Source organism: Bombus pyrosoma, linkage group LG4, assembly GCF_014825855.1.
Source record: "Bombus pyrosoma isolate SC7728 linkage group LG4, ASM1482585v1, whole genome shotgun sequence".
Lineage (NCBI taxonomy): Eukaryota > Metazoa > Arthropoda > Insecta > Hymenoptera > Apidae > Bombus > Bombus pyrosoma.
In genome coordinates this window covers 4,943,242-4,958,895 of record NC_057773.1, presented here as the reverse complement: position 1 = coordinate 4,958,895, position 15,654 = coordinate 4,943,242, and the positions used below count along the sequence as shown (strand labels likewise).

At 40.2% G+C, this 15,654-nt stretch overlaps 1 protein-coding gene across 7 annotated transcripts in view; it reads right to left on the bottom strand.

Annotated features, from left to right (window-relative positions):
- LOC122567176 (transcriptional activator cubitus interruptus) overlaps positions 1-15,654 on the bottom strand; it is a 143,937-nt gene that overhangs the window by 7,791 nt on the left and 120,492 nt on the right. For 2 of the 7 annotated variants that reach the window (XM_043725471.1, XM_043725473.1), the window contains exons 3-5: positions 14,763-14,852; positions 9,705-9,902; positions 1,797-2,065 (exon numbers count right to left, since the gene is read on the bottom strand). In XM_043725471.1, coding sequence (XP_043581406.1) covers positions 1,797-2,065; positions 9,705-9,902; positions 14,763-14,852 — 557 coding nt within the window. Of the gene's footprint in view, positions 1-1,796; positions 2,066-4,694; positions 4,908-8,386; positions 8,699-8,786; positions 8,935-9,492; positions 9,506-9,704; positions 9,903-14,762; positions 14,853-15,654 lie in introns of those variants that run through there. The other 5 variants (XM_043725472.1, XM_043725477.1, XM_043725474.1 and 2 more) reach the window with 5 other exon arrangements.

The following is a 15,654-nucleotide window of genomic DNA, read 5'->3' as shown; positions in this document are numbered from 1 at the left end:
CGTACACTACAACATCGTCGAATACCATAAACCGTACGTATTTATAATACTCGTTAAACAGTAGCAGTGGTAGCGAGTATTAAGCTAATAATCTTGAATCTATAAAGCTACTATTAAAAGGAAAAAAGTTAGACAAGAAAATTGGAGAAGAAATTAGAAAGTAGGAAGAAAATTTTCAGTTCTAGAATGCTATATATATTTACAAAGATAAAAAGCAACAGTAACATAAAACAGAAGATAGAAAATTCTCAGTTTTAGATGGTATATAGAATTTACAAACTATAGAATGTAAAATTTGAAGTTCAGAAAAATGTTCACAGTGCCTGTAATATGCAAAAATACACAAAATGTCCGAAAGTAAAGTGTACTTGTTACTATACTTGATAGATAAAACAAATTTTCCTTTAAATTCCATTTCTTTAGTTATGTAAATATAAAAATGCAGAAAAATCCGCCGTCTATGTATCAGCTGATATTAGCATAGAGACGTTACGACGGCCGGAATTAACGTTGCAGGAATTGAGGCGATCTACCCGAGATCCCCGTACAAGTAAGTAACCTCTCGATTACGACGTGCCTATAAATCCATCGATCACTTCCCTGTGGGAAAGATCGTGCACGAGTACAGCGTACTATGGAACGATGCGAGAAACGCGAGTCGATGCAATCAGGCACGGGAACTTTACAGCGTGCGGACACGCGGCGAGTCGTGTCGCTGGCGGAGAAAATGAAAACGCCGCCGCGGATGTAAATAAATCAGAGCAAACAGGAGAAACAGAAAGCCGGCTAGAAACATAGAAACGAAGAGCTTTAAAGAAACCGCTGGTGAATAGAAACGAGAGGTTTAACAAAGAGAGTAAAGGCTAGGGTATACGGAGAGCGCGTTTAACAACGACGCAAACGTAGAACGTAAGAGTGGAGAAGAAGCTAAAGAAGAGAAGGAAGAAGATAAAAGACGATGGTCAGGTGGACGGGGGTGGAATCTGGCGAAATAATGTGCGCGAGATTGCTTGTAACCCGAGGACCATGCGAGGGTAACCCAATCTTTTTCTCTTTCTCCCCCTTTGCTCCTTGCGTACCACGAGGATGAAGCTGAGAAGTCTTCTGAAAACCTTCCAGTGACTGTGAACGGCGTGCACGGTACTTGGTTAGTAGGAGGAAAAACATGGAAGGCTGAGGGAACGATTACTTATTGCTTATTCCAGATGAATCGATGACGAGCTATCGAGCATACGTCCATGCCTGACTGCCACTAACAATCGAACAGGCATCTGTAATTCTGCGATATGCAGCGCTGTACTAAGTGATATGTTTGCTAGAATTGTGTATTGCGTGAGACGAGAGCATGACGAAAGATCCACCAGATATTGTTTTTACATATTCATTGAATCGATGTTTCATGTATAAGGCATAGACTGGTACAAGTATAGGTAGGTACTTCATTATTTCCAGCTCGATATTTCTTTCAAGGTATTCGAGCCATTGAAAGGTTATATTTTATTCGAGAATCAAGTGTATTGGCTTGTTTGAAATTCCTCTTCGGGAATACTATTTTACATTACCAGAGATATTTATTTTATTACATATTTAATACTAACAGTTTGTGTAAGTGATATAATTTTTAAGCTTGGGCAAAATATCTACGTATATGTACCTTTCATGGACTAATTGCGTGATTTAACGTCGGGTTTTATTTTAAAGTGCAAAATGATATTAACATAGATTAAAATCTATGTCATTGGCTAAGAATTAAGAACTGATTAATATTGGAAATTATGAAAAATGTCCACGCTTACCTCAGTTTTTGGCGGCAATCCTCCACCATGTGGTCCGAGGGTTGCTGAGGCCGTGGAATGAGGTGGCACACCGGGGTATAATTGCGAATGCGGCGATAATCCGTGGGCATGGGTGTGTGGATGAGGTGGTGGTGGAGGTGGTGCAGGGGGTTGTAGGGGGTGAGCATGGGGTAGAAGAGCTGCGGCAGCTGCGCTCCTTAAAAGATGCGCCTGAAGTTGCTGCAGGTGTGGCGCCATTCCTGGGTGCATTCCCAAAGCTGGGCTCATTGCTGTAACAGAAAACGATAAGAAAAATTAATAAATAACAGTGAACAATTTTATTGAAAAAAATCGTTGAAAGATAACAGATAGACGTTTAAAAACAAGTGTTTAATAGAAAAATGGCACGACCATGTACAATGCATCACTAGTAGAGTGCACGTTTATATCCTTATGAATACGACTAAAGGAATGAAATCTAAGTATAAATTTGCTTCGCCCTTTAAATATTTTAACGAACACTCCGCTTTAGAAATTTTGTATATTTTTGCATATTCTTACACGCTTATCCCTTAACCGCTATAGTGGGGTTGTAAAATACATCAAATACACATACTCCGTTCTCGTGTAACGTAGCTACTGTCTGAGAAATTTTCGATCGAATTGAGTCTCGTAACCGTATCTTATAAATAGAAATTAAAATTTGTTATCCAAAGCTTTCTCTGTATCTCGGAACTTTACTAGAAAATTATTATAACGCCTTACATGACAGTCTAATTTCCTATAAATGCATAAACATTTCTACTCTAAACGCGCATTTGCCAAATGGTACAGTGATACTGGAAGAATGCAGCAACGTGTTATCGTTCATCTAATCGTAATTACTTCAGGCACAATCTGCAAACTTCATTTTAAAGCAAAAACGCGGTTAACGAACGCCGATAGTCGATTGGTGCAACCCACCATCTATCCGGTGTTTTATAAATGTCTTTCCTAAGTATGCGTTTATCGAGACGTGTATCGTGTCGTTCCTTTTTCCTTGTGTAGAAGAGAAAGAACGAGAAATAACGCAGCCTACACGATCACCGGTACACACAACCTTATGGTCTCGTAAGAGAGGCTCGTAGCATTGAAATGCAAGCTTGGCCTACGTGCCGGAAGTCCGGCGTGGCGTGCCCCGACTGTCAAGAGAATGGACGCGGTCCGATTTCGATCTCTATCGATTATCCCCGGTGTATCGCCACCCTCGTCCACTGAATTCGCGTTAACTATTTAACCAACGTAGTGGCAGCGACGCTGCTCGTTATCGCCTGATGAAATCAACGACCAATCGTACGAATAATTCGCTGTTACACCGACACTTTTTTCCTGTTTCGTTTGTAACGGTATCGGCTTTCGGCTTTCTACAACCGCCAACTGGATTTCCTCGCAATTAATTATCGAGAAAGCGCGCTCGTTGGATCGGGCATGCTGCCAGGATGTGTAAGTTTGATACGGAAATACATTGTAGATGTACGTTTGCAGAGTTCCGATTATATCCCACTCGTTAATTGGGAGTAACGAGTTAAATCATTCGGATTATCGATGGTTTTCGTGTTGTGTAATTTATTTAATTGAGGATGCTTTATCAACCGCACGAGAATCTTTGTCGATTGAAGTAAATAAAATTGGGTTAATTGAGAATCGGTTTCTAAAAGATTCGATTAAAACATCAACTGGTTAGTTAGATTTAATCGGCCAGATTTTATTGTTCGAATTTTGTTTCGAGATTATTATAAACTAACGCTACGCAGGTATTTATCGGCTGTTGCTTGTTACAAAACTCTACTCTCCTTGAAATTCTTGGATTCTATGAAACACGTATCGATTTTTAATTACTCCCATATGTGTATATGGAATAAATAAATTTTCACTGCGGTAAATCACATAGCTACATCATTGCAAAATCAATCAAACAACGACATTACATTGTTCATCCGCGCAGAGATTCAAACGTCCGTCATACTACAATCTTAGTTGTCATCCGGTTTGTCGATACGTACATGGTACGACCGAGATGTCTTTCGATCAGCCATATCGATATTGTCAAATTTTAAGCTTGCTTATATAGCATAATTGGGTTGAGACACGATTTAATCGGTAGCTGGTTGCACGATGAAATATTAGCGATACGCACGGTTGGCAGCGAGTTCGCTCAATAAATTGCCACGGCTAAATTAACCAACGTTCGATATGGCGATGTCGGTGCGTTACGTGACGAGCCTTACAAGATCACGCTTCCTCCTAATCGAAGTCTCGATTGACAGGCTCCCTGTCGCTGCTCTATAAATTAAACCTCACGATCATTTATGTATGATCGACGTATACCAAACAGGAGCTACTTTCGATGTTTGAACGATGGATCGTGACCAATTTTCACAAAACAAATTCGCTCTTTCGAACCTACATTAGATGCAATGTAGCTGTGGCTAAAAATATCTTCCGCTTGTAAATAGTTGCTAATAATCTTTATACTTTATTACGTACATTTCTTACGTACGAATAGTCTTATTTATTACGATAGTCTTTTCAACTCGGTGTTTGAGCAACGAATCGTAATCATTTTCTGAGAAATGAATCTGTTCTTTCGATTTCACGTAGATATAATCTAACGTTGATAAAAATGCTTTTTACTTGTAAATTTCTGAATGCTCGGTTAATAAATCATATAATTCTGCGATATTCACCTCGATTTATTAAAACAGTTAATTTCACTTGATTTTTGAACAACGAATCGTGACGTTCTTTTCCACGGATGATCTTGCGTGGTTCTTTAATTATAAATAAATACAATTCGTAAATTCGTAAATATTTGATTAATGATTGTCACGTCTTCGCGCTATTCGCGTGAATAATCTCGTTTATTACGACGTTACTCACCGATTTTGCTATAATATCAGGCTAGGAAGCTTACGTAAGCGTACATAAACTTGAAATCGTCTTGAATCTATTGCAGCACGGTTAGAATCACCTTTTAAGTCTTTCTGCACAGAATCACGTCACCGATTAGCAGTCAATCGTCGATGTCACGGAGCACCATCGACGGTGCCATCGCGGACGCGCGCCAAAGCGCTTAGGCGACCGGTCACGCCCATGCGTGTCTACGATTCTAGGCGGTGTGCTTCATAAAAGCGAGCACGTTGCCTTAACACGAACGCTTAACGATTTTACGATGACTCGTTTTAAAATAACGACGAATATTCGCCATGTTTTTTAATCGACGACGTTAATCGAATAAGATTTTTCGAGATAGTTTCCAGAAACGCTGATCGGTGGCCATTTCTCGTGAAACGAAGCAGTTTGCCGACAAAACTCGAGTTTGCTGTATCATTTAGTAATTACGCGACGTTTCCGAAGCTTGTAATGACCGGCGAAGACGAGCAGAAACGGGATTTAAAATATTTCTCTGCATCCTAAATTAATCACTGGTTCCTGCCATAAAGTACGTGGAATTGGTAACGCAAACAGCTGCGTCAATTGATTATTATCTTTCCAAGAATTTCTTCTCATTTTTCTGACTTTTTTTATCGCAAGATTAACATTACGTCAACAACATGATTATTAGAGCTGAAGAAAAGAAACAAAAAGGAGAAAGGAAGGGGTTGTTATTACGTTACCTACGTCATTGATTATATTTGATCTTTTAATCAATTCCAATAACTCACGAATTTGATCGCCTACCACGCGATCTTTAACTTATGTATGTTATAGAGATTCAAGGAATAATTGTTTCTTTATTCCCAAGTTCTTTTCTTCGCCCTATCTTATTCTCAACGTTCAACGAGAAATTAATATCAGTTTTTTCGATTATGAGAAAGAATTCTCCCTTATGAATTATTCATATCGATGACTAGCACAATGATATGAAATTCAAGATCGGCTTGTTGAAAACAGACACATTTATCATTTAGTTAATTACTAACTTATTGAAATATAATGTTATATGAACGCAACGTCAAGCGTGAGAAAGTTAATTATAAAATAGATGAAGATTAGGCGATCCGTACAAAGAGATACATTTATTGCGTTTCCAGGAATTTTTAATACCAATCTGCAGAAAATATAAACAAGTAACGGCTGTAGATCTTTGCTAAGTTCCAATCAATAAGCAAAATTGCAAGATTGCAAAAGACAAGAAGAAAATCATTTGCCATATTGCAAGCAGAGTTTATGTCTCATTCTTAGGGTGAAGAAGCACGTAAGAATAGTTACGTTTTACGTGTGAGACTGTAAAATGTTTGTCGGGTTGTATTTCTCTCGGTGCATTGATCGTTCGTCGCGATTCCAATGAACATAAAACCGAAGGAACGCACGGAGCGCACGCCTACGATGCTTTATTTAAGAACACTATAATTTCGTGGAATCGACTGTACATCGTCGTGGTAACCGGTTGTCTAGTCGTATACCGAACGATAATCGCTTAATCACCGGCGCTATTCTCTGTGTGCGACGCCGACCATCACCTATGAAAAATTTCATAAAACACTCTGTCTCTTAGATGAAAACTAGCGCTGGAAAATCTCGAATTTACGATCGGTTGCATTCTGATTCAGGTATTGCTACTTTAGACACAAGCAGGTAGCGATTTATTAATCGTTTATACTTTTATTCCTGTCCTTTAATTTTGTTATAGAATTTTCGTCTTTTTATCAGAATCCGATTCTCATTTTAAGTCAGCATCTCAGAACCTGATGTTCAAATGAAAGAAATTTAATGTTTTTAGGTGAACGTTGATATGAAATCATACGCTGTACCTTTTACGATTGATGAATTCTTATTCGACATATTATTCCAAGAATCTATGATTGCATTTATCTTTTCATTCCACTAATTCTTTTCAAACTTGGTAAAATAAAAAAATCAATGGTAAAATAATTGGTAAAATAATTAAATCAATTGTGTAAGCTCTCATGTTACAACACTACATATATATATTATACCATGAAAGAAAGAACCACTGACAGTCTAAAATCATTACACGTACAATTCTATGAATGGCAATTAGTTCTTCGTAAATTCAGTCAAAAAAATGCATACACTTTAAAATATCAAATACAATACACATATTTTTATCTAAAAGAAGCGGTCATCGTAATCAGTGTCACGAAACATATTACAAACTCCCTCTTAGAATTCCCAAATGGACACCGCGAGACCTATAATGACTTAAACACGGCTCTCCAGACTCATCGACTCCGCGAAAAAATTCCGAGTAAACGATAATGCTTCGAATTCCCTGTTTCATTCCTTCTACTCGTCGACTATTCTACATATATATGTACGCGCGTTATTTCTGCCCGCAGAAATGTAAGTTTACAAAAGAACGTCCCTAAGGAAAAAGGGAGGAATCTCTGATCGGTAGCGTACGATGGCGACATTAACGAGCGGGGAGCATCCCGCGGAGCATCGTACAACGCCAGGCTGACAAACGACCGGCGATCGCGCGTCACTTGAATTTTAATCCGTTAATTACTTCATTTAATCGCAAATTACCGGCTGCTCTTAACTCGCGAGCAAGGAGGTCCGGGGTCCGATTTGTGGGACGCGCCGCGGTTGCAACCGGCCTTATAATGGCTTCATGCGCACCGCCACTTTAATTCGATGCCCCTTTATCCCCCTTGCCGCCTCCCTTCCGCACGCCCTTAAACGTCAGGACCTGATCCTTACGAGGACGAGGCCTTCCACGTTAACGCTACCACCAATGACTTTATTCGTTTCGTATAGGTCCGGTAATTATGGTAATTCGGGACGGCCAGGGACCCGGTTTTCCTGAGAAACCGACGATCCAATGTTTTACGACGAATGTTGAATCGCTTCCACGCGATCAGCAAATGATATACACTCGGATTATGCTGCCTCTGTAATATACAGCCGATTCCGTGAGAATCGTTACTCGATTAAAGTAAGGGTATAGATGAAGTGCATTCATGATCTGTTTCGAGATTGGATCAACTGTTGGGAATTCTGAAATTGAATCTTGAGAAATGTTCTTCGCAGGCTTTTTCGTGGTTTATTAATAAGGTGTAATTTCAAAACTTTTTGGGAAAAGTAAATAATCTCAGATTCAATCGATGGATAAATTCAGATTAATTTATATTGTCCAACGCATTTATCTTTCGCCGAAGAAAGTATATGTCGTTAAAAAATATTTCAAGCAAACGTTGTTAGACGCTGTACGACTGCAACCATCTCGACGATTTGATTCAGAAATAGGGTTTCGTCTCTAGGATTTGAACGATTGGTCTACCGTTTTATTCAATTCAGTAGAAAAAATAAATCGACATATGGATCATTTCCAAAAAAGAAAAAAAAAACAGTTAGGTAGATTTTTACTACTGTACCTCGCCCTGTACGAATGCGATATTTGTCCGAAGGAATAATTATAAACCAACGTTTATACGATCATCAGAGAAACTTGTTCACCGAAATATTTTACTCTGACGTTACTTAAACAGGCATAATCGCCGATCGCGGTGAAAAATATCCAAATTCTGCGATATGACTCCATCACAACCATCGCGCGATAAATCATCTAAATCTTTCTGTAATTATCTCGAAAGAGTATTACTCACCGAAAAGTCTTTTACTCTGACGTAAATTAAACACCCTTGATCACCGGTCAAGCGGCTTAAAATCGGCAAATACTCAAATAAAGGAACCAAGTGGAGCGTGTGTAAAAGAGTGACTCGTTTACGACGGTCGATTGCTTGGTTCCGTCCCGTGGCGTGGGCAATAACTCGGAAAATACGGCTGTCACGCGGTAGTCGCACATTAACGACCGCGCTGCCCGGCTACACGTGTAATTACATGCGTATAATTCACGTGTCGTGTATAGCCTCGCGAAAACGTTTATGGCCGCGTCGAGGTCCGATCGGTGGACGATGAAGCGGCGCGAGCGCGTCGGCAATTACGAGCGATCAATCAACGTAGACCAACAGTGGAAATACATCGGATAAACACTCGGTGACTTACGTTTTCGGGTTCGTGTCCGGCGCGGGTGATCTCTTAATTGCGACTTTCCCCGCCTCTCGCGAATCAGCCGCTTATTTATCCCGCCATGTAAATCGGCCGTAACAGTTATCCCCTCCTCTTTCGCAACATCCATCCAGGAGAAGAGAATAATTAGGCACAGGTGTTTCACACGAGTCCACGACACGCCAAAATTTACAACCGAGAGATGAATAATCGGCCTGTACCTGCCCGGCCAATTATTCAGAAATTATTCAAAAATTGCCGCGCAATTTGAGTCATTCACATTGAACGTCTTTAGAGTTTGTATATGTATAAATATGCATACAGGGTGTCCCCGCAGCATCGGGGAACCGCTTCGGCGATGGATTCTGCGCATGGTAACAATAAAAAAGATTCGCGCTAACATATGCCCTGTTAGACCTTGTTTTCGAATTATGACGAGTTTTACGTCGGAACATTTCTATCGAAAGATAGAAGAAATTAAACTAATTGAGCTAAACAGTAGTCGATATTCGACGTTGAACCTCGTATTCTAATCCTGCCCAATCCTGTCTAATCCACACACCCAGTCAATGATAAAACGACTTCAGTATTGTGTTCGTATACACGCAGGTTATTTTGGGCAGATCTCGTAAAAGTATGCAGATCGAATTTGTTAAAGAAGAAATTCCCTACAACTCGAAGATAAGCGTATATTTATACGAACCATTTTATATCGTTTCCATGTGCCGGTATGGTTTCCCGATGTCGAGGGACACCCTGTATAGCGAATACTTGTAAGAGCGTTTGAAAGGAGAGCGATTCTCTTACTAGGGCGAAGACAACGTGTAATTAATTATGCGGTAAATCTTGCTTGGGGAATAATTCAATAAGTTTGACATGTATGGTAATAATGATACTAGATAAATGATCGCTTACCAGCGGAAAGATGACCGTAGCTGCCGCTCGCGCTGCTGCTCCGGGATCCGTTCACAATGGAGGCCAAGCTGTTCGGGCTGAATCGGATCATGCTGTCGATGTCGAAACGATCCGAGTACGGGGAACTGCTCAACGCCCGCTTCCGGCTCGCTCTGATCGCGGACGCCCTTGGGCTTCCTAACCTCGACGAGGCTGACACTGAAAATTCCACGTTTTTCATGTTGGTTGTCTGCTTTCCAGGACGAGAATTAAGCGTAATCTTTAACTGATCTGGACTGTGTGTCTTTTATACCGAGATTTCCATTTAATCTTTAACCAGTGTTTTTTAGTATATATGATTTAAAATAGTTTGGATTACATTTCAGTATCATGATCATTTTGTAAAGGATATACATTATGATCGAAGTTGATCGACTGTGCTTTCTCCGAAGAATATGTAAGTCACGCGTTAACGACCCAAGCGAAGTTTCAGCTTTGAATTTCTCCGAAAAGAATCTCTATATTTAGCGAAAGAGATTTCATACATTCGATTGCAGGAATGGTCAGATAAAAGAATTTCTCCAGATATTCCAAAAGCGTAAAATATATCTGCTTACGTGGTGTGAAACAATACGTTTGTCTACAGAAAGTCTGTTCAAATTTGACGACAAATGCGACTACACGGCACGAACTACAACATACAAGTTAATACGAGAAATTCTTTATTTTATGGAACACCTATGTTGAAACGCCAAAGCCAGCGATATTCCATGCGAAAATCGTGGCAAGATATCAACGTTCGTCGCCTGACCAAGCATTAAAGTCTCCGAGTCTCGACGTTGTTCCCTAGAACGTCTCGCTTTCCTGACAACGTAAATATCTCGAGTAAAAATGCGATGTTGAAATATCGACGCGAGAAGGTATCGAGGAATCGATTTGTAACGCGGATTCAAGGAGAAGGCTGCGCGAATTTCCATGCAAACTCAGCGAGACGTTGCCGCAGAACCAGTTCAATTAAGCGCTACGAATTCTTGCGGCTCGTACTACCGGAGGAATATTCCGTGGCGTGGATTTTAAAAGTCTTGCCTTTCGGTGCGCGCGCTCGTAACCAGGTAGATATCCACAACTGGCCAGAGAAGGTGAAGGAGAAGTCGAGGAACGATGGAAAAGGAGAAGGAAAGGAGCGAGCAGGAAGGCGGATTCTGCGGCCAGAACGTTTTAGCGGCGATTTGCCTGCGACCGCAGGCCAACGACGTAATATACAAACCACTTTCTTAAGCTCGTGGTGGCGGCTCGCTTGTATGGAGCATCGTTGGTTATATGGTGGCGGTTCTTCGCTTCCTCGCCTGGCTTCTTCCCTGCATCTTCTTCTTCTCTTTTCAATACTCCGCGCCGCCACTCTTCTTCAATCGCTAATTCTGCTTCTTATCATTTTCATTCGAGGTCCAGTTTTTTTCTTTTTTTTTTTGTATTCTTGTCCTCTTTTATAATTCGAGACTTTCTTCGCTTTCACTCTTTCAAATTTTTTCTATATCTTCCTCTTGTGGACAAATTTCTTTTAATTTTTGTAGTCTGGCGTTCCTTTTATTTTACATATTAAGCGTTCTTCTTTTATGGTTCTTACTGAATTGTATATCATAGACTTTCGAAAACTTCTTTAAACTTCCCGACTTTACACTCTTTCGATGAACTCTTTTCTTTCGTTCTTTCTATGCTCCTCTATTAATTTTCTCTTTATTCGTTGCACATTTCTTCTTCTTTGATTCGAGGCTTGGCAAATTTATATCGCTTCAACATCTTTTCTGATTCTTCGAGATTAATTCCAACAATTTCTCCAATTTGTATCCTTCTTCTCCATCCATCGTTATATATCCCTTCACCCACAGCTTCTTCATTTACCGAATTTTTTTCCCCAAATCGCAGCATTCTGTTCCCCTCGTCGATTTCTCCTTGCTTCTACTCTCCTCCGTTCCGATTGCCTCCGCCGGTTCCTCGAGCTTCTCTCTATCTCCTCGTGTCGCCTCGCACGAGCAACGCGATACACAGGACCGACCACGAGGAGGCTCGAAGCAGTTCTTTCTCCTCGGTTTCCACTCGGTTGATCGCTCGTTCGCGCACAACGGGTATAGAATTACTCGCGGTTGGAGCTCCTCGCCTCTCGCGTACGCGCTCTTTTATCCCCTCGCCCGGTTATTAATTCGAGCACTGATCAAATTTACGATGGTCAACGAGCGAACCGAACGGATGAAAAGGGCGAGGAAGAAAGAGGGAAAATGGAAGAGAAGGAGATGGAATGTCGTGCGGTTTTTCCGCATGAGCTGAAACGTTTAAGGTTCCTCGATGGTCTCGTGGCTTTATCGAGGTCGTTCGGCCTCCTTTCCTCGGTTACCTGTGCCTTGTCCTTCTTTGCAACTTGTTCTCAGTCCACCACGACGGTGAATTTCGTTTTTGCACGATTTAGCTACTGGCTACTTGTTCAGTTTTTATAATTTGTGCCTGAGGCGATGTCAACTGCCACTGCTCTCTATAGGACTCAGTATAGCATCTGATCTATCAAATTTTCTTACATATTTTTCATTATTCATTGGTAATTGAGTTCTTCTAACGTATAGGTTGATTCCTCGCACCAGACTCGCGCGTATATCAAGGTAAAATAACGGTTAAGGTTCAATTAATTTAAGAACAATTAAAATAGTTCTTTTGGGTGCTACGAGCTGTTTGGAAGCTCCTAGGAGGGTAATTAGCTTCACAGATTATTGACCAATTTCAGTTGTCGCGTTTACAAACGTTAACGTGAACAAAGATTCTGAAATATATTTTTTCCAGCAAATGAACGCAAAAGAAAGAAGAAGAAACGAAGACTGATTCCTTCCCGTCATTGCCGTTTCAAGTGTCTAAATTTCTACGATTTTAACATCTAAGAAGCGAGTACTTTTTATTAGATGGTTATCTCTAACTTCATTAACAATTTCTATGCATTTCTGTTCATCAGGAGAAAGATACGACTCATAAATATTCGCTTCGTAATTCAACCGTTACAAAGAATTTTTATATTCATTTACAATTTACAAGTCACGTAACGTTATTGAAGATAAGCCAATCGGTCGAAAGCCCACGCAAGAATATCCCCTTAACACCGACGTGATTTTTCGATGCACTTTTTCCACAGAGACAGAGGACGAACCGATCGCCTTATCTGTCTTAAAAGGGGGTTGGAGTAGCTTCGAGCTCTTTAATGAATATGCGAACGATTCTCGCCGATCCCCCTCGTCCCGAGACGAACGTCCTCGTGACCCACGACCCTCTGGACTCTACACGTTCCGTACGTTCCATCCCCTGGCCCCTCTTCACCCCTCGCGAGGCTAACATGGGATTGAGACATGTAAATTGGTGCAATCGGCCACTCCGATCGACGCGGCTCGTCCGACGCTGCCTCGGCGCACGCTACAACGCTACAGGTCGCTTCAAATCACCAAATCATAGTGACTTTTACCATCAAAGAGAAGAATTTGGACGGATGAAAATGAAGTGGTAGATATTCGATTTGTGCCTATTCGATTTGACGTAGGTTTACATTGATTTTTATTGAAATCTTCGAAGGAATTGTACAAGACTTTAGTAAGTTAAAATACATGTCGTGGATGTACAATATGTCGTAGAATGAATTAGTAACTTTTGCGCGATAGGAATCGTTATAGTGGATTTGTAAAAAAAGCGATGGTTTTTAATGAATAATTTACGTCTGGTTTCATGGCACGCGATTAATATTAGAACTGGTACTTTTTCATCTGCGCTTCGATGCAAATGGTTTTAATCGTGACATACTGTGGCGAAACTTAGTAACACGAAACAAATATATTTCTATTCCAATAATAATTCATATTAATTTCGTGAAAAAGCACCAGCAGTATAATATCTATGTGTTTATTAATATTTCCTAGGTTTAAATTAAACTAAAATACTAAGCAATATACTATAAACATCTTTACGCTTCGTGTCCCGGTTTCTCGATATTCAAATAAATCGAATTAAGAATTTCGTCACGAACGTAACGGCGTGGCGAATTCGGTAAAAGAAGAATTCGGCAGAGGACGAAAAGGGAGAAGAGAAACAGGGGAAGAACGAAGCGGAGGAAGAAGAAACGTGAGACAACCTGTAGGGTAGGCGCTAAGGTGTTAATGAGGTCGTGTCGCTCCGAGTCGATTCAATTATGCGGCGGTGGCGACTAACGAGGCCCCGTTTACCCTTTCAGTCGTCTTTTAGCCTCTCGGCCTCTTAACCGGTCGATCTCCTACCTGCTGCTAGTGCTGCTACACCTACGGCTAGCCGCCGCGTACCGTGCATCAGGATCTTTCATTAGATTCACTTGTCGTCCTCGAACCAGTCGACGAAAAAGTTTCTCGTTTCGTTCGTCGAATCGACATGCTTCGAGATTTTTAATCCGTTCAAATCGGCCTTGGTTCTTCACTCTTTCGACTAACTTGCGTTTGTGCTACATTACGAATTCTTCCACGATTTTTTATTCCTGGTAATTATCATTAGTTTGTTAACTAATTCCGAATTTCATTTAACTATTATAAGATTCTTAATTATAGTATCTTTTTTATTCTAGTCAATGTCAAACCTATACCAAATTTAAATCTAACGTAATTCAAAGCTAATTTAAAGCTGGTTCAAAGTCAACCCATATAATTCTTGGTTCCTTTTTAAAATTATTAGAATTTAGAATTCCTTAGGTATTAGGAATTCTATTGCAATATCTTCTTTTCTAGCGATTGTCATCAACATCTGGTAGCATCGACGGTAAAGGATCATTTTGAAACCAAATTATACCAGATTGGTAAATTTACAAAATCTTATACAGAAGCGATCGAACATTTAAGCTTGACACGTCGAGAGAAATTTTCGATCCTCGGAGACTAAAAAACGGTGTCGGGTATCAATGATCTTATCGATTTTGTCGCGTTGGATTAATCTCGCTAATCAGATACCGTGTTCCGATCTTTAATAACTTTTAAACGCAGCTTTGACCTACTATTATGTTCGCGATATTTTATTAACATAAGATTCACAACTTACCGTCGATGGAGAAAGGGAATTCTGAAGAAGCGAGGGTGCTCGCTGGTCCTGCGGCGTGCAAAAGGTACTCGGGCCCCAAACCACCCAGTCCTTGAAAAATTATAAAGAAAAAAAGGCGATTAGACGGTAGAAAAAGAACAAGATTTTATTCGACTATTTTTAAATAGGAAATAATACTATCCCGTATCGCGTGGCACGTCTAACGAAATCAAAGGCCTCAATCCTCAAAGACATTCTTCCGGCGGAAATGCGGGCTCTTTACAACTTCCCTGCGTTTAATACCAGGGATGATACACTCTACTTCCTTAATTACGTTTATCGAGAAAAAAGAAACAACAGCGAAAGGGGGAGATTGAAATAAGATCGATAGGATATCCGAACGTTAACTTGAAGGATTTACCATGCAAAATGAACGTCGCCTGTCGTTCAGGATAAAAATACAGGCTCGAGTCGTTGGTTTTTCATATCTATTAAACTCAATAAAAATAGATACAGTCTTCATAGCGATTTTAATCAGACTTTTGTTCTAATTTACATCACTCTTCTATTCTATTCTAGTCATTCTTATATTCTACAAACACAGGTTCATTTTACTGTATACATTGGTCAAAAAATTAATTTATACCCACTCGCTGCGTCTACGCATTTTTCTAAATGACCGTTTTTAAAATTAATCTTCATCACCGTTTTCGTTCGTTTGATTTTTCCCAGGAAGCTCTTCGCAATATCGATCTTATAATTCTCTTGATCAGTATCCTACCGTATTTATCTTAATCATTCAACCTCAAATTTCTCCAGAAACTTAAACAATGTCCCATCTATTATCTCGACAATAGGAATAACGTTCATTGTCAGTAGGTAGGATGCTCGATGGCGAATAAATTTCAAACAC